A 23,438-nucleotide genomic window follows, 5' to 3' on the forward strand; every position below is an offset into this window, starting at 1 on the left:
TGTGATTTCTGAACGTATATACCATTCACTGGACAAAGCGGGGAATGGCAGAGCGGTAGCTCTAGATATATCTAAGGCTTTTGACAGGGTATGGCATGAGGGTCTCCTCAGGAAAATTAGATCATACGGTATCACTGGTAGAATACTTAACATAATTAAATCCTTCTTAGATAAGAGAAAAAATCCAGGTTGTCCTCGACGGTTGTATATCTAAACAATATGATATAAATGTGGGGGTGCCCCAGGATTCTATCCTTGGACCTCTATTGTTCCTGATATTCATAAATGACCTCCCCAACAAAATTGCCTCTGAGATGGGTATATATGCTGATGACACTACACTCTATGGCAGGCACGACAGGAAGACGAATGAACACATTTCTAAAGAAATGGCAGAAACACTAGAGGAAGACCTCCAATCTGTGGTGGAATGGGGACAACAGTGGTTGGTCGCGTTCAATGCTGCCAAGACTAAACTAGTTTCATTTAATAATTACAAGAAACCCTCTCTACCACCCATAGCAATGGCCAACGACTCTTTATCTGAGAGTACATCTTTCAAACTGTTTGGCCTAACGTTCACAGGAAACATGAGTTGGAACAATTACATTGAAGGCATTGCCAGGGCCACTGCAAGAAAGGTGGGTTCTCTCTACCATGCTAGAAAACTACTAACACCCGAAAGTATCCTGTACCTCTATAAGGTCACCATTCGCCCATGTATGGAGTATTGCTGTCACATCTGGGCTGGTGCATCTGCTACTAGTCTCTTGCTCCTTGACAAGGTTCAAAAGAGAGTCACAAACCTGATAGGCCTTGAACTGGCATCTAAGCTTCAGCCTCTGTCCCATTGACGAAATGTTGCATCCCTCTGCCTTTTCTACAAGTATTTTAGTGGTGACTGCTCTGACGAACTGCAATCACTTGTGCCCCCACGACATGAGCACCCTCAACAAACCCGACAGGCTGCTAAATCCCATCCCCACACTGTAAAGATCCCTAGATGTAAAAGATCTTTTTACTCCAATAGTTTCTTCCCCAGAACCGCTAGACTCTGGAATTCCATTCAGGTCCCTGCTTCCCCAACAGTACTGACGTGCAGAAGTTCAAGTGTAACGTGAACCGACATCTTGTTGCCCAAATCCCTACATAGTACCCCAGTAGTTGTTGCCCCTGATAGTAGCCCCCTACACCAAAGTGGCAATTTGCCTTGTTTGGGGTGAAAATGTAATAAAAAAAAAATAAAAAAAATGTAATGAAAAGTTCTATGACGTTTTTATCATAATTTTTGACAGCATTAATCTAACTTCAAACAAATAGTTCAACTTAAAAATATAAGAGAATCGTAATGAAAGAATTGTAAATCTAAGGTATTTTTAACACGATTCTTACGATTAACGATTCCGATTCTGCTTAATCATCCCACAACTAGTAAAAATAGACATTAAACTGATGATGATGATAATGATGATGATGATGACACGTGAAAGAAACGCGTCAGCGAAACATGAGAGTTGCTATTTTTATTATTTTTATTTTTTTCTGTTTTTAAATTCAGATATAGTTCTAAAATAAAGTGTGAGAAATGTTTTTGTCATATTTTGGGTCAGTTGTTCCGCTAACCCATTTTTTTTCTTCTGTTTTTCTCACCTGCCTTGGGAGCCGCACCCTTGACACAACACATCCCACACACACATAAGAGGAAATATAGATGTGTCTTAAAACAGATGAATCACAGAAATCACTAACGTATCTACAATAGGTGAATTGTGTTTCCAAACGAAATAACCCAAATGGAGTTATATGCCATGAAACGGACACACAAAAACAATCCACGAGTCATTTACAATATATATATATATATATATATATATATTAAAGGATTCCTTCAGTCTTTGACAGACTGTGGATACCCACGAAAGGGTGTCTGCGCGTGAAATTTTTGTGGCGAGGGTGCGCAATCTCCAACCACACCTCTCCTCTGTCGACATTGTTGAATACCAGTGGCAAGTGAAGTGTATGTACAAGACAACTGGAAACAAATGCTGAGATAAGCGGAGAGCACATACAGCGCCTAGAATTCCCAAACGGTCACCCATCCCATACTAACCAGGCTCCATGTTGCTTAACTTTGGCGATCTGACGAGAACCAGTGTGACAACGCGATTATATATATATATATATATATATATATATATATATATATATATATATATATATAATATTTTTATTTATATGGACAAATATTACATGCCAATGTTTCGGACAATTGGTTGGCAAAAACCAAAAGTCCTCGTCAGGCGACGTAATGAAGCTTATGTGCCACCAAACATATCAGGTTCTCAAATGGGAGAAATGAAATATGATTTTTTTATTTATAAAAATAAAATGCTAAAACGCTAAATTTAAATGGGAGGGGTGGTAGATTAAGTGGCATTTACTCAAAATAGAAGACGATAGAGGGAAAGAGAATTTCAAAACTTAACAGAATAAATGGGAGGAAAAAAAAAGGAAAAGGATAATGAAAAAGAAAAAGAAAAAGAAAGAACAGAGAGAACCAATTTTCCGAAACATTAGCATGTTCAGCGTAGCGACTATGTTTGCCTATATAAATAAAATATTATATTTTGCTCTTTCTTCTATTGAGCACTCTTAATAACCTCGTTTTAATTCATGAGTTTTCCCTCTTGAATACCTTTAACTTGGTATATATATATAACATCATCTTTGTACAGATACTTCCTGAGGCATTTGTCTATAAAAATTGTCCGTGGCGATGGAAAAAGTGTCATGTGTGTAGCCCTGAAATGCTGGAAGCATGTAATAATTGATCTGCCATCATTCTATATATGCATATGCGTGCGTATGTATGTATATATGTATGTATGTATGTATGTATGTATGTATGTTAATATGCGTATGTATGTGTATGTGTATGTATACCTATTTGTATATGTATGTATATATGTATGTGTGTATATATTTTTATTCATTTATTTATTGTGTATACATGTTTATGTGTGTTTGTATGTATATACGTATATATATTTGTGTGTATGTATATGTATATGTATATATGCATATATATGTATGCGTATAGGTGCATATATATGTATGTGTACGTATATGTAGGTAACTCTATGTGTATGTATGTATATGTGCATACATGTGTACGTATATGTATGTGAATATGTATGTATATGTGTGTATGTATTTGTATATGATAGTATATATGTGTATGCATATATATATGTATATGTGTGTGCATGTGTGTATGTATATGTTTGTATGCATGTGTTATATGTATTGTGTATGTATGGATGTCTGGACGTATGCATGTGTGTATGTTTATGGGTATGTATGTGTATGTATGTGTGTATATGTATATATATGTATGTATGCCAAGGACCGTCTTCAATGTCATGTCTGCTTGAGCGTGTGAATTCGCTGGCGGACTAAAAAAAAAAAAAAGAAAAAAAAAGAAGGTTATTTTCGGGCTCATGGACTTTCAGTGACTGAGGGAGTGGCACTCGTCTGACAAGACGTTGCAATCATCATATATATATATATATATATATATATATATATATAGTAGTAAGGAGACTCGACATTACCTGGAATTCAATGATGATAAACGAATGTTTCATACTCTCATATTTTTGTTGTCATCAAAATCAATGAATTCGCCCATTTTTCAATCAAATAGATTGATTGCCTGCTCTAGTTGGGGACCCATCGCGGTGCACTGGGAGGAAGCTTCACATGCACGGTAGAAAACCTACTGTTGATTTTATAAAATTATTTTTATATATAACGACTTGAATTGAAGTTTAAAATGTAAAAGTCAATCAACATGTTTCATTTGTGCTATATAAACAGAAACATTCATTTTGAATGTGCCCCTGTCATTTAAAACAAACTACTGTTGATGGCCTTTCTGCTTGTGAAGTGATAATGGCTTGAATTAAAGTCAAGTACCATGGTTCAATTGTGTTTTAAACAGAAACATTCATTTCAACTCCTCCCTATTATATCAAAATACCTACTGTTGATTTTATATGCCGAGCGTTTCTGCTCGTGTAGTAATAAAACTTCTCAAATGCACTTGTGATGTTAGGCTGTATAAGGTGTTTACTTTGGTCAAAATCGCCTGTTGTTTCTTTCATCATAATTATCAATACTTATGGAAGACATTCCGATACAAAACCTATCTAAGAACACTGCCAAATACATGAAGTACATTTGTGTGAAATTTCATAAAAATCGGCCCAGCTGCTTCGGAGTTCATACAGAACAAAGTTACACACACTCACAAAGTTCTGTTTATATAATTGTAGATTAGTGTCTCATGCTTATGCAATCATCAGTGTAGAATAACAATTTCTGCCAGTCATGAGATTCGAATCCAGCCACAAAGCTCCATTTGCTGAGCCTCGACCTCAGGGCCACCAAACAATTGCCACAGGAATGCAGGGAATTAAGAACTATTAAATGCAGAGTGTTTGCACAAGTGGAAGTTGCGAACATTGTATAGATCCTAGTTGACGGCTTTAGTTATAATTCCACAGACAATGCCCATCATTAAGTATTCTTAAAGAGGCTTAATAAATAAGAATTTATCATTTATACCTGCAGACACTAATATTTTAGGCTTACGCAATCATCAGTCTAAGGTAACAATTTCTAGTAATTCTACTAGAAATTGTTACCTTGTCAAGGATATAAACAATAAATATAGCATTATTTTTTAGATTTTTATGTATGGCATGGTATGGTATAGTTCCGGTACCCACTTCATCTTAAATAGTACAGTTTAAGAACAAAATAATAATGTGCTCATGTTACTCACCCTGTTGCCGAGAATATGTATTCCATAATTTATAATGTTAAGTTCGATAGTTTTGGATTTTTACCAAGCACATACATATTAGTATTGATGTTCACGCATGTGGTCCAATCCTTTTGAAAATTTATTACTTAATATAATTTAAATCTTGATGTAGAGCAATTCTTTTCTCAATTGAATATTTTGTATTTAGCTTATCTTAAAATATTTTGAAGAAAGATGCGAGTTTGGGTGGGCACACCCCCTAAATGGAAAAGTTTACAAAACACATAATGTGTCCATGTTACTCAATGAGTTGCCGAAAATATATGTTCCAAAATTCATAATAAAAAAATTAATTAATTTAAAAAATACTTTATATATAGACATTCTCTAAATATTGACATTTACAAAAAAAAAAAAAAATAATAATAATAATCGAAAAAGGTCGAAGCGAATTAGTGCAATTATATATAGATAATAATAATAATAATAATAATAATAATAATAATAATAATAATAATACTCACCATATTTTTTAGAATATATATATACCAAAATTCATAATGATCCATTCATTAGTTTAAGAGATCACCCTACACACAACTATATATGCAAATAATTTACTTAAAAACTATGCTACATATTTCAGAAATGTACCATGCTTTCATTGACATGCATTGAAATTTTACCGTTTAGAAAAGGTCATTAAAGTCCATTCAAATCATCAGTGAGTCGCAAAATGAAAACAAATCCACATTGGGCACGTTCAATTAAATTGAAGTTTTTTTGTTTTTTTTTCTATTCAAATACTTACTTGATCTGCGATGAAGAGACCTTGGTTTCTTTGTCTCATTGAACAGTCTTTGTAATGCCGCCAATTTTCATGCATACCATACTGGAATTTGTTGTCAGAGTTTGTCAGTGGAATAGATCTGCAATGAAATTGAAAAGTGTACTCTTTTGAAATGATGTATACTCATCCTTTAGAGATAGGAGTACTTTAGATTGTTAGATTCACTGAATATTGAGTGGCAGGAGACATCTTGATCTATAGAAAGTTAGGTATGTTGATATGTTTATAATTGTATACACAAGATTTACTGTAACATAGTCCCTTATCTTTTGTTCAAAAGTTTTCTCGTGCTCCAATGTGCTTGACAAGACTCTGTCGTGTAGAATACATCGCACTCTGTTCATGTATCGCCATGTTTAGCATGCGTCTTTTCCAGTCGCTCTCAGGCCACCTGTGTAATACGTCTATCTGTCCGTCTCTAACTTCCAGGGTCCACGTTTTTTTTTAATAATATTTTTCTTTTCTTTTTTTCTTGCCGTAACGTCACCTCGCACACGGCTCGGTCATTTGCATAAGTTGGCTGTCATAAAGCTGCTGCTGCTTCCATACAAGTGTCTGCACTCTGTTACATCACTCCTAAACTAATTACCCACTCATTATGAATTTTAGAGGACAGCTGGTAAACATTAAAAAAATCATAACATAAGTTATGTTTAGTTTAAAGGAGGTAATAAGTGAGCAGGATTTTAGCAATAGTATTAGACATTAATTCATAAATATTCTCCAAATTTTGGTTTCTGGGACATTTTAAAGAATTTTAGGGACTACAGGGTGGAACGATAAATTTGTCGCCCTAAAGAAAACAACACTACAGCTTTATTTTAAAACTTTTATTGAAAAAATCAATTCAGGTAACTTGATTATGTAGTAGAGCTGATATCTATTCAATGTAGCTGCTTTCAATCTTAGTCACTGCCGCTATATTGGTCTGGAACCGAGAACATACTTTTTCAACAAGCGCTGGCAGGAGCTCGGCGAATACTCGGTGGATGGCAGCGATCAGGCTAGCTTTGGTGTTGTGAGAGATCATGTTGGTAATATTTTCAACATATGACAAGGTAGTCTAACGGGTTCAGGTTGAGGGAGGAGAAGGGGGCCAGTGAGAGAAAGGTATAAAAATGGAACTCTTCTTCTGAAGCTAAGTCTGGGTCTCTTTGGACATGGGCCAGCACTGAATCCTGCTATCATACTCAGGATCTGTTATTGGCCACCTGATTGCACCAGGGGATCACCACACTCTTTAGCACATAGAGATACACTTTGGTGTTGATTTTCAAGCCAACTTCGAAGATGTGACATGGTATGATTTGGTCCTCACTTGAAACCACACTAAAGACCATAACTGTATCTGGAGCTGTGCCCTCAAGCGTTGAACTGTTCAGATTTGCATTTGGTGGTTGCTGGCCATGGTCCTGTTGTCATAACTTGGATTGGTAGAGAGCAGGAGTTGTACAGCAGTGGATCTTTGATCTCGCTCGGTGAACATTGTGTCATTTTCAGACACGATAGAAGATTCCTATCGCTCTTGGGAAACTAGTAGATGGTCTGCAACAAATAAAGATAACTGGTTTTCATCAAACGGAAATGGAATCATGTCGTGTCTAGGGCGATAATTATATATATATATATATGTATAATATGGACACAATCTCGCATTCAAAAATTTAACTATAGGAAATTTACATTGAATTTGATACATAATTATTAAACACCAATTAAGTAAGTTTTTCATGAATTTCAAGTTCTTCTTAAGACCCATTAAGCTTAAGCCTTAAATCATGTCATGTAATGGATTTTGAAATCATGTAATGGATTTTGATCAAAATTGGAATAAGGATTCAAAACATAACGTTTAGTTTGTATTATTTGGATTATTCGAATTACTGTTCTCATCTTCAGTCTTATTTTCACAACGGTTCGGTTGATGTAACGTCCCACCTTCTTCAGGTGTATTTTGTCTCAAACTCGGGAATCTTTTTATCAAATTCGGATATCTGCACGGAATCTTGACCGGAAAAATTTATTTAATCCATGGGGGTAGCATGCTCTCGTTCCGTCAGCCATGAGTGGGTAGTTCTAATTAATTCACAATTGTATTCGGAGTATTGCTCGCACTGAAGAAGTTACATAGGCTGAAACGTTGTGAAAATAATGTTCATGATGAGAACAGTAGTCCAAATTATCCAAATAATATGAATTATTAATCCTCATCGCAAAAATTCAGAAACATAAGGGTTAGTATAATTATATCCTGATTTTAATCTTTATAAAGAGTCATAAAATTATTCAACTCTCTCTCTCTCTCTATATATATATATATCTTCTTCTATCTATACTTCTATAAATTCGTTTTTCAAGCGTGTGTATTGATATTACTATTAAAATCCCTTTCTCCATTTATTTAAAAAGAAAATACAATTTTGTTATATATGCGGCGTGGAATTGCATTCACTAGCAAAAGATCTAGCTAATTTGCATATTCTTTTAAACATTCATTTTAATTAACTCCCTATTAGTTGCTTCGGTTTTCTAATGGGATAATAATCTTTAGTTAACTATTACGTGTAATTATATTCATGCAGATATTCTACATGATTTATACTTGCATAATATTTGCGTAAAAAGTTTATGATAAACACAAAATTGTTTCCATATATATTTATGTATACGTATGTATTTTTGTTTAACAAATTTTGCCTACCAAACTCCTCATACAGTTTTTGGTCTACAGACATGAAACTTCATATATAAGGTATTTGAATCCATGCATAACTTTATATTTGGGTTTTAGCCTGAAAAAATCGGTGCAAAAGTGTGAAAAAAAAAAAAATTAAATTTGCCAGGTGAAGGTCGAACGCTGGCATTACGAACGCATAACGTAGTAGTTATTGGTTCATGTTTTAATTTTTAGCCTTGCAGAAAACATGTTTTCATAGCCAAGTCATTGACGGGAGAGGCAAAATAAATCGTGAGTTGAACGTTTTGGTTTCGATTCTCGGTGGTGGTGCATGAGTCCTTTTTGTTAATACTTTTTAAATCATTACTATATATTGCATCCAATCTATATATCTAACTATATATCTATAAAAGTGAAAATATCTGTCTGTCTTTTCTCTATGGTAGTTAAGGAAGACTATTATACAGAAAGGCATTACTTTACATATTCACACTTTTTAATATATACATATGCACATAACCTTATGAACAGTACATAGGGCCCGAGCAAAGGTGGGCGGAACTGCTAGTATATATATATATATATATATATATATATATATATATATATATATATATATATATAAAAGTGAACGTGTCTGTGTGTCTGTCTGTGTACATTTCCCTATGCAATAACTCTGTCAATTTTTAGTTTACAGACTCGAAATTTGATCACTGAGATTTGGGAAAATCTATGTGATTGGTTTTCGGCCAGAAATTTGGCTGTTAAGGGGTCAAAGTTCAACAATTTGACCTTTGAGAACTCTACCAAACTCCTCCGACAATTTGGGGTCTAAACACTTGAAATTTTAGATATAGGTTCCTTGGACATGGATCTAACTTAATAACTTGATTTGAGCCCAAAACAATAAATGTTAAGGGGTCAGAATAGGGGTAAAATTTTTTCAAATTTGACCACTTCGGTTTCTACCAAATTACTCAGAAAATATCTGGTCTAAACATTTGAAATTTTACATAAAGGATATTCAGAGATAGGGCAAGCTTTTTAATCGGTTTGTGTCGAAAATTTGAGCTACCAATATATAAATGTATGTATGTATGTATGTATGTATGTTTGCATGTCTGCCTAAAACTTTTGACAGAGGCGACGGATTTTTACAAGGTCAGAATCGTTTTAAAGTTATACCTTTCAGACGACAAATATCGAAAAATTGGCTAAAAACATTAATATCTTCACCTTAAACTGGACACTTTTCTACAGGGGGTCATTTTTTTGCCAATATTTTTGAAAGTCATCCTCTCCTTTCGATTGTCTAACCTTAATTAAAACCTACGTAACTTCCGGTTTGGTGGTGGTCGTAACAACAGCAAAGTTGTCACATTTTTTTCCCATTCTTTTCCTCCTTTGCAGTATGGGTTCGAGCCTGCCTTCCTACCACCACTTTTTTTTTTTGCTCAACATACACCTTCAAACACCTGCGCAACGCCGGGCTGAAATGCTAGTATATCTATAAAAGTGAAAGTGTCTGTCTGTCTGTGTGTCTATCTGTGTACATTTCCCTACGCAATAACTGTCAATTTTCAGTCTACAGACTCGAGATTTGATATACAGGGTAGTGAAATTTGGAAAAATCTTTTTAATCGGTTTTCGGCCAGAAATTTGGCTGTTAAGGGGTCAAAGTTCAACGATTTGACCTTTGAGAAGTCTACCAAATTCCTCCACCAATTTTGGATTTAAACAATTGAAATTTTAGATATAGGTTCCTTGGACATGGATCTAATTTAATAACTTGATTTGAGCCCAAAACAATAAATGTTAAGGGATCATAATAAGGGCCAAAGTTAAAAAAGATCAGATGAAAATTCTTGGGTTAGTAGATGTAGAACAGTTGAAATAGTAGGGTTAGTTGGTACGGAAGAGCTAATGTAAAAGTTGGGAAACAATGATAAAAATTGACCTGAGGGAAAAAGGGATAAATAAAGACTTTGCCAGAGATAGGTTAGTTTGGAAATCAATTTTTTTAAGCCATCTAACGCATTCTGAGAGTATAAAAATAAGGGACAGAGTTCCAGGAGCCATGTAATGGAGCGCGGGTTCGCATATGCATGTGTCAAGCCATTTGCGAAGTGACGTCACGATAGGGAAAAAAAAAGACCATATAAAGAACGTATGCACAGACAGACGAGGACGTTCGAAAGAACAGCTATCAAAGAGAAGAAGCACGATCACGTTTTATTCGGAAAAGTACACGGAAATAAATGTTGTTGATACAATGGGACGGATTCTACGTGTTGGGTCTACGTGTGTATCTCTACTATTATATAAAAGGAACTTTGTGCGTCTATAAGTTCGTTCCCTATGGACTCCAAAACGGTTGGGCTGATTTTTATGATATTTCACACAAAGGTACTTTATGTGTCTGGTGCCAGATAATATAGTCCTCATCCCCTATTCTAGAATTACTACTGAATATTTGGGTATTCTTAAAAAATAATATAAAGGAAAATGCAATCTATGTAACTGTTTTAATGAAGGGTCACCACCAAGGCCCAAAAGCTACTCAAGGGTAAGCGTTAATGAGTGGGAGGTGAGTGGTGAGACAACACCGTGATGATTGGTAAAAATGGTGGAACCTGATAACTTAAGATTCACTGGATTAAAAACTGACAATGTTGTACTCAGCTGGGAAACAGTCCTGCAATATCTTGTTTCACAGATCGGTTACTTCTAGGAAATAAATTTTGCTTGCAGAAGTTTCATTTAGTGTGGAAGGAAGAAAAATTATTGACTAGACGAGTTTTCGCTGTAAATGTTTTTACAGGGAGAGGGACCGTAGATTGAAGCTCAGCCAAGCAGCTGCCATGAAAATAATGGTAGAGCAGATAAAGATTAGTAACGTCTCTTCTTTGAGAAAGAGGTAGTTAGGGACTTACTTGGTAGATTTTCCATCTCTCATTAAATAGTGGCACATATATTGCAAGACAAATTCACAGTTGTTATTTGGATCTTGGCACGAGTGCTGGTTGGTCCTGCAAGTAAATTAAAAAAAAACATTTTTAGCAGCAATATTATATATATATATATATATATATATATATATATATATATATATATATATATATTACCGTTTTATCTGCTCAGCTACATGTTTCGATTACCGAATCGTATCAACGATCCAATAATTTCATCAAACTTTACAGAAATAATTATTATTATTAGAAAAAAAAGTATTAGAAAAACACACAACAAAAAGAGGAAAAAGAATTTCAATCAGACATCACCAGCAGTTAGGTTTTAAGAAACATTAGAAGGTGATAAGGGGCGAGGGGGAGTTTAAGATATTAAACCAGACACGGATGGGAAAAGGAGGGAGGAGAGAAATAGAGAGAAAGGGCGGAAAAGAAGGGGATGAGATAGGTAAAACTTTGAAGGCAGAGGTAGGGGGAGAAAAAGAGAGATAAGAAATAAGAGAGAAGGAGAGAGACAAGCAGTTGATAGCGCTAACTTGTGGCATGGAGATAGACATAACGGTCGGTCGTTGAATATATGCCGTCTGAAGCATTCCATCTGTTTCTGTGGCATTTTTTCCAAATTTAAAACCAGAATTTTATTGCATATCTTTCTTCTAAAGTTACACACGTCCAGATTGCATTGTTGAAATTCACCAACTGTGACAATCAGGCTTTAGTAGAGTATATTTCAATAGCTACTGCAGCTGTTCATTTGAATTTGAAATCATAAAAATTGGTCAGTCATCTCATAAGATGTGTAGCAATAACATACTGGATTTTTTAAGAGTTTACGAAAAATTTTAAATGCCTGTACAAAAAAAGTTTGGAAACATATATATATATATATATATATATATATATATATATATATATATATATATATATATATATATATATATATATATAGGTAATATTAAATGAATGATGAGGTATAAAAGTTATATTTAATTTTATTATACCATCAGAACAGCAAGGAAAAGTTAAGGGATAAATTAAGAAAAAAAAAGCCTCTTTAAGCCATGGCATTTCGGAGCCAAATGCTTCTTATCAGAAGAGGAGATGGACCAGAATTATGCAAAATGCAAATAAAGAAAAAACTGGCTTAATGAGATGAAAATGAACGAATAGGATAATTACATTTTCATTTTATATCTAACTGCCATTAAACCAGTTTTTTTTTTCTATGTTTAAATTTTGTATAATTCTGGCTCTTCTCTTCTGAGATTTTTTTGTCTTAATTTTCCCTTTAACTTCTCCTTATTGTTCTGATGATATAATAAAGTTATATATAACTTTTATCCATCATATTTAATTCAATATTATTGTTTGCTCCTCTTAATAGTGTTGAGCTTTTCTTATCTTGATAAGTTTTGCTTTGTTAAAGATTTACTCTTTGATAACTTAATTGTATTGTATATATATGAATCGTTTCGAATGCAGAGAACAAAATAATAAATTCACCAAAAGTCATCTTTTGTTGTTACAGAACATGAGCATAATTTTTTAAAAATAAAACCCCAACACCAGCTGCTATATTTCAACACAGACCATAATATCCCATCCTATTTTGTTTTCTTTACATACAACTAAATTTTATTCCTTGTTCCTATTTTTAACAACACATGACAGAATCTCCTGATATTAATTACATATAACCCTGAAGACCTGATATTTTCATTGCAAACCTTGCTTTCGTATAAGCTGTATCGCCTGAAGAGGTCTCTAGTTGCTAGTAACTAGCTGACCGAAACATGCTCATGATTGTATAGCAACATATTACTGCTTATGTAAAAACAAATAAAAAAGTATATTTTGCCCTAACTTAGTATTGAGCACTCTTGTATTAACCTCGTTAAACTTCATTGGTTACTTTTACCTCTGAAAAATATTAACCTTGTATTACACACACACACACACACACACACACACACACACACACACACACACACACACACACATATATATTTATGCATCGACAAAGGTTAGCAGAAATATCAAAAATGTGGTTGGTTCTACACAAAGCCTTCACCACTATAAACAAATCAACTTAGTTGTTGTGGCAGAACCTCATACGTCAAAATTGACGGGAGAGTCCATTATATATATATAAATATATATATATATATATATATATATATATATATATATATATATAAATAAAATGTTTTAAAGTTTTAAATTTCAATAAGAAAATAATTCTGTAAGAAACACTCCTCCCCTCCCCTAACAAACATTAAACTGAATTAAACAATATATATATATATATATATATATATATATATATATATATATATATATATATATATATATATATATATAAAGCTGAACGTCTATGTGTGTGTCTGGTCACGAATAGGCTCTTATATGGTTGACTATTATAGAAAACTGATCACATATAATGATAGAAGATGTATCGAGACACAGGAATGGGTATGTTTGATCTGACATAATGATAATTCATTAAAATTATGCGTACGCGCCTGGTCTACAAAGTATGGAAATAAAAAATAAAAAAAGAAACGTTTACAAGTGTTCTGATATATATGTACATAATAATACTTTGATAAGTATGGTTTAACTTAAATAGGGATGGTATAATAAAATTGTGGGGTCTGCGTTCGCGCCTGGCCTTCATAGAATGGAAATGGGAACAAACTTTAATAAAGACTTTTCATATCTATCTGCGTAAGTATACTTTGATAGTTATGTTTCAGTTTGAAAAAATATGGTATAATAACATTATGGAGTGTTCGTTCGCGCCTGACCTACATAGAATGGAAATATGTCACACAGTTTAACAAGTTTTATTTTAATATAGATCCACAGAATATTGTGATAAGTGTTTCAGTGTGAACAGGTATGGTATAATAAATTATGGGATTTATCTATTTTATTTTTACTTTCATCATATTTTGCTTTGGTTTTGATACCTCCAAATTCGAAGCTATTCCTTTACAACCCCTCCTTTTCATAACCTATCATACTTTCATAAATCAGAGTCCATTTTCTGTAAGCTGTTTTTGAACCCAGTCAATGACGGGTACTTTTGCTAGTATATATATATATATATACATATATATATATATATATATATATATATATATATATATATATATATATATATATTGTTTAATTCAGTTTTATTTTTGTTAGGGGAGGGGAGGAGTGTTTCTTACAGAATTATTTGTTTATTGAAATTTAAAACTTTAAAAATGTTTTCGAGTTTGTTATTAAAATTCAAATTACGAGATATAGTTTTTAGCACGTTAGGTTTACGCTTTTTGCAGTAAAAAAAAAACATTTAAATGTCTTCCAAGTTGTGTTTAAAAAATATTTTTAGTAACTTATTTTCACATTTAAATTTAAAAATCCATTAACATGCCTTCAAGTTCTGACTTGCCATTCAATCTGGATTCATCGCACTATTTTATCTTGCCTTTCTTTTAGCGAATTAATTTTCTTGTTGAAATTTAAGTCTTAAAATTTCTTCTATGACAAAATTTTGTCATTCATCAGAAACTTAAAAATGTTTAATTCAGAATTATCTATATATCTATAAAAGTGAAATTGTCTATGTGTGTGTGTGTGTGTGTGTGTGTGTGTGTGTGTGTACATTTCCCTACCAAATGACTCTGTCAATTTTCAGTCTACAGACTCGAGATTTGACATAAGAAGTATCGAGATTTGGGAAAAAATTTTTAATTGGATTTTGGTCAGAAATTTAGCTGTCAAGGGGTCAAAGTTCAACCGATTTGACCTTTGAAAACTCTACCAAACTCCTCCGCCAATTTTGGGCCGAAGCACTTGAAATTTTAGATGTAGGTTTTCCTTGATCAAACATTTTAATTTGATTTGAGCCCAAAATAATAAATGTTAAGGGGTCAAAATTGGGGTCAAAGTTAAAAAAATTTGATCTATATGGTCTCTACCAAATTACGCAGCTAATTTTTGATCTAAACATTTGAAATTTTAAATAAAGTGTATTCAGACATAGGGCAAGCTTTTTAATCGATTTATGGCCGAAAATTTGGCTGCCAAGAGGTTAAAGTTCAAAAGATTTGACCTTTGCGGTCTCTAGCAAACTATACAGTCAATTTTGAGTCTAAACATTTGAAATTTTACATAAAGGGTATTCAGACATGCAGCAAGCTTTTTAATCAGTTTTTGGCAAAAATTTGACTGCCAAGAGGTCAAAGTTGAAAGAGTTGACTTTTGCAGATTATACCAAATTTCTCCATCAGTTCTGGGTCTACAGACTTGAAATTTTAGATGTAGGTTACCAGCACAGGAGTCAAACTTTTGAATATATATATATATATATATATATATATATATATATATATATATATATATATATGCACATAAAGTTATGAACAGTACATAGGGCCCGAGCAAATCTGGGCTGAACTGTTAGTATTAAATAGTTCTAATATCTGGTAGGTAAAACACTTTTGTTTTTTTCTTTCACGATCAAGATTATGTTGATGTCTTTTTATTCAATAAATGATATAATCATGTTAACACACCGGTGCTCGTTAGATCAAACTTAAGCAATGTTGAGCCTGATCAGTACCAGATGGATGACTATTTGAGAATACCAAACATTGTATGTAGGAGGATGTAGACACCTTTCTGCAAGAACTGCAAAAACCTAACCTCATCTCCGCTGACCAGGATATACTTGCAACTGGGGACCGCTATTGATATTCCCATGAAACTTCCCCTTTCGGAGGAAGCTAGTTCTTCCCGCCTCAGGTGAATGTTTTTGGCTTTTTAATCGATAAAGACTGTGCTGATATTTGATGAAGGCTGTGCTGGTACTACAATTCTCAATAAAAGCTGTGCTGATGTCTTATTCAATGAAAACTACACTAATGTTTCCTTCTTCGACGAGGTTGACCCCCTTTTTACTGAAGGCAGTATTGATCTTGCTTCTTATAAAGACTGTGTTGATGTCTCCTTTCTTGATGATGATGTGCTCATGTCTCTTTTCTCGATGAGAATGTAATTACATCTTTCTTGATAAGGTCGTGGTGATGTCTTCCTTGAAGATGAAGACTGTGCAGATATAACTCTTAATTTACCCCTATTTATCCAAATGTACCCGACATGATTACGGCATATTCACGTTGACACAATGGTTCTTGTTGGATCACCAAAGTTAAGTAACATTGAGCCTGCTCAGTAGCAGATGGGTGATCATTTCGGAATAGCAGGGGCTATATGTGAGAGAACATCGACACCTTCTTGCAATAGCTGCAAAAACCTAACGATGTCATGTGACTGGAAACTACTTGTGAATACTCCCATGAAACTTCCTCCTTTGGAGGAAGCCGGTTCAATCCGCATAGGATGAGTGCCACTTTAATACAATAGAGTAAATGTACCCGAGGTAGTTTAAGCTGGATTTTTCTGAATGTGTAACACATTTTCATTTCGATTATTTTTTTTTTTTTTTTATGGACGTAGCTGGTGAAAATTCGATCCCAGATAACAAACGAGGTTAAGATGGAAAGAAACTCACAAAACTCATTTAAAAATTGTCCCAAACATGATATCAAACCAATACGGACCATTATCATCTGCATCACATTCGTTTTAACCTCTGTCTTACATGTTGGCATCTGGTGGACAGCTTTAAGAAATTGACTTCCAAAGTAACCTATCTCTGGTCAGGTCTTTATTTAACCCTCTTTCTCTCAAGTCCACTTTTATGTATTTCCCCATGTTTTCTTTGGTCTTACTATGTAAACTGGACCTGCTACATAATCCATTTTACATCTACTAACTCAACAAATTTCATCCATTCTTTCAAAGTAGCCACACTATCAAAGCTTCCCCTTTCTGCACATATCTCCTTAACCTGTCCAAATTTAATCTTCCTCTGAAGTCATCAGAAGTAGTTGTCTTTAAGACTCACACTAAATGCCCATCATATCAATCTTATTTCTCTCTATGTAATGCATGTCTTCAACCTCCACTTGTCAGGTTTTACTTTCATACATCATTTCACTGCATGCATACTCATGCCTGACAGATTTTCCCCTTTAATCAACATTGCAGCCTTCATCAAAAAGGGCAATATCAGCACAGTCTTTATCAAATAAAAATCCAGTGACATTCACATGAGTCAAGAGAGGGGGCAGTGAGAGAAGGATACAAAATTGTAGCACTCCTTCTGAAGCCAAGCCTGGGTCTCTTTGGACTTGTGGGCTGGCACCGAGTTCTGCTGCCACACCCAGGGTTTACCAGCAGCCGCCTGATTGCACTAGCAGATCAGCAAACTTTTCAGCACATTCAGGTACACTTTGGTGTTGACTTTGAAGATGTGAGGTGGGATGATATGGCCCTCACTTGAAACCAGACCAAAGACCATAACCATGGCTAGAAACTTCGTTGAACTGTGCCCTTAAGCGTTAAACTGTTTGGATTTTTATTTTGAGGGTGCTGGCAATGGACCTGTTTTCATAACTTGGATCGGTAAAGAGCTTGAGTTGTACAGCAGTGCATCTCTGGTCTTGCTCGTTGAGCAGTGTGTCACTTTCAGACCTGATAGAAGGCTCATATTGCTCTTGGGCTTTGTACACAACTGGCTGGTCAACTAGTAGATGGTCTACAACAAAAAAGAAAACCGTTGTTCATCAAACGGAAATGAAATCATGTCGTCTTTTCTAGGGCGACACTTTCATCATTCTGTCTGTGTAATTAAGGTAGCAGAAGTTCTCAATAATTACAACAATTTTGACCATGAAAGGTTTTCTAAATAATTATACAGTAGCCCAATCTCTCTCTAATCTTTCTCTTAATGACCAACTGACATCACACGACAAAATGCAATTCTTTTTCCAACAAGATGGTGCTACATGCCACACATCTCACATGCCACGTTTACAGAGGAAAGAACAATAAGCAAAGGGTTATGGCTACCACGTTCCCCAGACTTGTCATCATGTGATTTTTATCTTTGAGGGACTTAAAAACAAAAAGTTTATGCAAATAATCCTCACAATCTAGACCAACTAAAGGAGCACATTACCAGCGCTATCAGGAGAATTATGAGAGATCTACAGGCAGTATCTGCAAACGTTGTTAAACATGCCCAGGGATGCATAGATGTCAACGGAGAGCACTTCCAGCATCTTTTATAACACTACAAGTAATTTAAACAATAAAAGAGTGTTTTACCTGTCTACTACATTTTTGGGCTACTTTTAAGTGGGCCACCCTGTATTAACTGACTTTTTATTATTGTAAGAAGGATTGAACCATCCTCTTAAATAATTCAATTACTGAACATCATGCTGTTGTCTCACCGGCCAGCTAACGCTATTTAACCCTTGAAGTCTTTAGGCCTTGATAAATCCCTAGTAAAGAAAACAAAAAAACTGAAGGGTATCATTAGAAATGGCTCACTACAAATAAGATTACTTAAAAATTTTCTGCTGTGTTCGATAATCCTTTTTCTGCCTTTTTAATTTAGCTCTCTGTCATGGCTGAGAAAACTTTACTCATGCAGGAACAAAGGTCACCGATGCATGAGTCAAGAATTTTTTTTCTTTTTTATGTCTGACTGATTTTTCGATCTCCTCAAAAAAGGAAAAAAAGAAAACTATATTGTCGCTTTTCATAATTCGTGACATTTCTTTTTTCACAAAAATAATAAAAAAAGGACCAACAATTAGCTTATTATATAACTATTAACACAACTGTATAGAAATTTCACGGTTGCTTTCTTCATCTGTCTGTATAACTAGAAAAATAAATGTGATCTGTTGGGCCATCCATTGAGCTTAGGTTAGATTATTATTACCATCAGGAAAAAGTGAGTTTGCAAAGCTTTCAGGCTTAAAAGATAATAATAAAAGAAACACAGCTTACTCTAATTCGACTGGTAACCACCCTTGACCACCACATTTTTTTTTAATTTTTTTATTAGGGACTTAAAAGCATGAAATTCTCGACAAATTATGTGTAATATCTTTATATTAAAATTTCGACCCCCACCTCTATCAAACAGTCTCTTTATGTTTTTCCCTTTTCCCCTCTTCTTTATACCGCCTTTCTTTGTAAACCTTTTTTCATATATATTTTTAAGAGAGGAAAGGTATATGAATCAGTCTCGGTAATGACTGAAGCAGTTTACAATCTGAAAATTACTTTATTTGATATATATATATTTTAAAGAGGTGGAAGTGTATGGAGTCAGTCCTGAAAATGGCTGAAGAAGTTTACAATCTGAAAATTATTTTATTTCATATATATTTTTAAGAGGGCGGTATATAGAGTCAGTCCAGGAAATGGCTTAAGCAGTTTTCGATCTTTTAGGCATGAAAGTCCCACCAAATATTGCCCCAACCCAATTTTTAAATTAGAAGCCATCTTGGAAACCGCACTTGCTTGGCTAAGTAAAAGTGACGATGACAAATGCATAGATAATAAACCATTAAACACAAAACGTTTTATTTAATTAGAGAATATTTAACTGATAATTATTTTTTACCATTAAGTCACTGCTTATCAAGGCCTAGTGTCAGTCGAGGATAAGTGTCAGTAAGACAGAATGATTATCAGTCGAAAGATGAGGAACATTATGGGAGTACGAACATTTATCAATAGTAAGAACTATGTTTCATTACTCATGGAGTGGTATAGTACAAGGATTTGTTTACAGTAGATATGAAAATGACCAAGCTGCAATCGACGGAGAAACAGTCCCACAGTAATATGTTCTACAGGCAGGAAACCATTGAAAAAAGTTCTGTCCATGGAAATAACGCCATACATTGACACATGGAGGGAGAAAGGAAAGTCTTTTTTCGCTGTGATAGGAAAACAAGTTCTTGCTGTGAATATCTTACACGGAAGAATAAAAAATTCTGCTCCCTATCCAGACTAAGAAAATATTACCTAGCCCACAACTGAATAAAGGTTGCCCACGCATGATTAAAAAAAATAGTTTAAAAAAAAAATCTATGACTGACTTTTTGGTTTCACCCAAAGAAAAAAAGAAAGCTAGGAAGGAAGTGGAAGATGTACAAATATACCCCATTGCACTTCAAAAATATTGCAGCAACACATGAGCTACAAATGCCAACCAGCTCGATAGAAACTGCAACAGAAGTGTTGTGAGACTAAAACTTACCTGCATCACAGAGTCTTCCAGAACTATATCACAATTTGAAATAACACTCTCCGGGGACAGTATCGTAATACCGTAGAATCAGCAGGAGTACTAGTAGTATGCAGTGCATATGATTACCCATATTATACACCATTGGATAGTAAGCTCCGCTTACTCTTTATCCTATTCTTGTAATCTTTTCGGTTAATATATCTTTCTTACACCTAATCTGTGTTCTGTGTTTTCCTTTCGTGCTCCCAATCTCAAGAAGTAAAACAACAGATAAAGGAACCAAGAAAACTGAAACAGTATAATCGTAACTTAACTCCCCCCCCCCAAAAAAAAAAACTGTAGTGGCAGTATCAACTGGCACTACAATAAATAGCTAAGAAGAGTCGAAGAGGATGAAAAAAAAAACGAAGAGAAAAAGCACTTGGGACCTTGGGGAGACTTATTGCCAAACAAATTCCAGTGATGTATTAAGAAGAAGTTAGTGGTAAATGGCTGTTGCGATGATTCAAATTCATTTTCAGATGTTATCGAGGGAGGTGGAAAGTGCTGGAGATCTGGGGAAACTTGTCACTTAGACTCCAGGGAGCACCACCGGTTGTTGTCAGTGAATGATCTCTGATGATGACATGTGATAAATCATGAATAATAATAATAATAATAATAATAATAATAATAATAATAATAATAATAATAATAATAAGAAGAAGAAGAAGAACAACAACAACAACAACATTGAAACTCTTAGAAACAAAACTATATAGCAGAAATCTAATTAAAGAAATAAACATCAGAGCAGTATCCCTAATAAGGTACTCTGGACCATTCATGGGTTGGACCAAAGAAAAACTTGATCAGAAAACAAGGAAACTAATGACCTGAAAGATGATACTAAATGACTCTACATGAAAAGGAATGAAGAGGGAAAATGACTCTACATGAAAAGGAATGAAGAGGGAAAAGGACTGATAAATTTAAAAGACTGTGTAGAGGGCACAAAAACAACTTGGTAAAGTATATGACTCGGAACAGAAAGATGATCACTGCAGCGAGAGACACTGTCAAGAAAAGGAAAAAAAAGAAAATGAAAAGTGGGAAGCGCAACAGCTACATGGACGATTAATAAGAGTGACAAGAGTAGAGAATCATGAAAACACCAAGACATGGCTAAGAAAAGGACAAACGAGCAGAGAAACAGAATCTCCACTGACAGCTGCACAAAACAATGTGATTAGAACTAACTACATTAAAGCTAAAATCGATAAAACGCAGGAAAACAGTAAATGTTGACTCTGTGGACAAAGAGATGAAACTGTAAACTAAATAATATAAGTAAGTAATATAAATAAACTATAAACTACATAAGTGAATGCAGCAAACTAACCGAAAAAGAATATAAGGGCAGGCACAACTGCATGGGGAAGGCAATACACTGGGAGCTCGTCAAACATGTGGACAAATGGTACAAATAGGAACCAAAGACAGTACTGGAAAAAACAAAAACCACAGAATCCTTTGGGACATGGCAGTACAAACAGATGAACTCATTCAAGCAAGGAGACCAGACGTCATAATAATTCTCCCCCCCCCAAAGAAAAACAAACCAAATATACGGAATTTGTCAGAGAACTGAAAGGAATATGGAACATGAAGAAAATCAATAAATACCAATAATTGTAGGAGCACTAGGAACAGTTCCAAAAAACATTCATAAAAGACTAGGAAAAATCGGAATCAAGGAGAAAACTGAGATTATACAACAGACGGTAATGCTGAAAACAGCTGAAATCTTAAGGAAAACACTTGGATGTGAAAACCAGCCCACATAAGCTACTAGTGCTATACAACCATATGGAAACTGCAATAGCAGTAAAACAAAAAAGATAGCAGAACACCACATAAAACCAAGAAAACTGAAACCGCAAATTAACAATGCCCATCCCCCCAAATGTAGTGTTAGCTTCGACTGGCGCCACACCAAATAGTAGTGAAGAGTCAAGAAGAATAGGAAGACCAAAGAAAGCAAGCACTAACCAAACTTCCACTGGATGAGTATGAAGATGATTGGGACCTTGGGGAGACTTGATATGCAGTAGGTTGAACACAAGTTTAAGTTTATTATCAATATATCTCTCAATCTAGTTATTTATCTATTTCTGTATCTATCCATCTATCCATCTCGATCTATCTATCTATCTAACTGGAGAGATAAACAAGAGATGAATATGAAGAATGTTGATAAAAGCTGTCAAAATATGGCAAGGCTGGATCGTAGACAAGCTTACCGGAAGTATCTGGTCAGCTGATGGATCTACGTGTGAGTTACGTGGATCAGGTTAGCTGGAGATCATTGGGAGTTGGGATTTGGACGTTGAGCAGAGTGGACGGTTTAACAGGTCGTCCCACCCTTCACTGGAGGGGAAGGGCTGACGTGTCTCAGAATGGAAACCTAGAATTAACCATGCAAGCAAAGATATTCACTTTCCATTCTTCTGTGATCGACAACTGAAATGTGAATAAAAACTATATAAAATACAAGTGAATGAATATTCGTCCAAACAGGTTCCAGCCTCCCCTCCAAGAACAAGATGCATTCCAGGTGGACAAGATCAAAAACGCATAAAGGTATGTCAGAAAATACATGTATCACACACACACACACACACACACACACACACACACACACACACACACACACACACACACACACACACACACACACACACACACACACATATATGAACAATTAGATATACATATAACATAAATAGACACTTTTCCTTATTTGTCTCTCAGTCCTCATTTCCAATGAGTGATTTTTCTGACAAAAGATGAAGAAAAAGCTGCTTTCAAGGTCGGCAGTTCTTTGTGAACAGTAGCCTAAGATGTCGGAAATTTTCTGTATCTAGTCTATCCTTGTGGTCATGTCATTAGTAAGG

The 23,438-nt window shown here is 34.6% G+C and overlaps 1 protein-coding gene across 1 annotated transcript in view; it reads right to left on the bottom strand.

Annotated features, from left to right (window-relative positions):
* LOC145296720 (protein DD3-3-like) overlaps positions 1-23,438 on the bottom strand; it is a 230,433-nt gene that overhangs the window by 48,958 nt on the left and 158,037 nt on the right. The window contains exons 4-5 of the mRNA XM_080142714.1: positions 11,292-11,387; positions 5,643-5,760 (exon numbers count right to left, since the gene is read on the bottom strand). Of these exons, the coding sequence (XP_079998840.1) occupies positions 5,643-5,760; positions 11,292-11,387 (214 nt within the window). The remainder of the gene's footprint in view (positions 1-5,642; positions 5,761-11,291; positions 11,388-23,438) is intronic.

Source organism: Euprymna scolopes, chromosome 2, assembly GCF_053919585.1.
Source record: "Euprymna scolopes isolate OS-2025 chromosome 2, ASM5391958v1, whole genome shotgun sequence".
Classification (NCBI taxonomy): Eukaryota; Metazoa; Mollusca; class Cephalopoda; order Sepiida; family Sepiolidae; genus Euprymna; species Euprymna scolopes.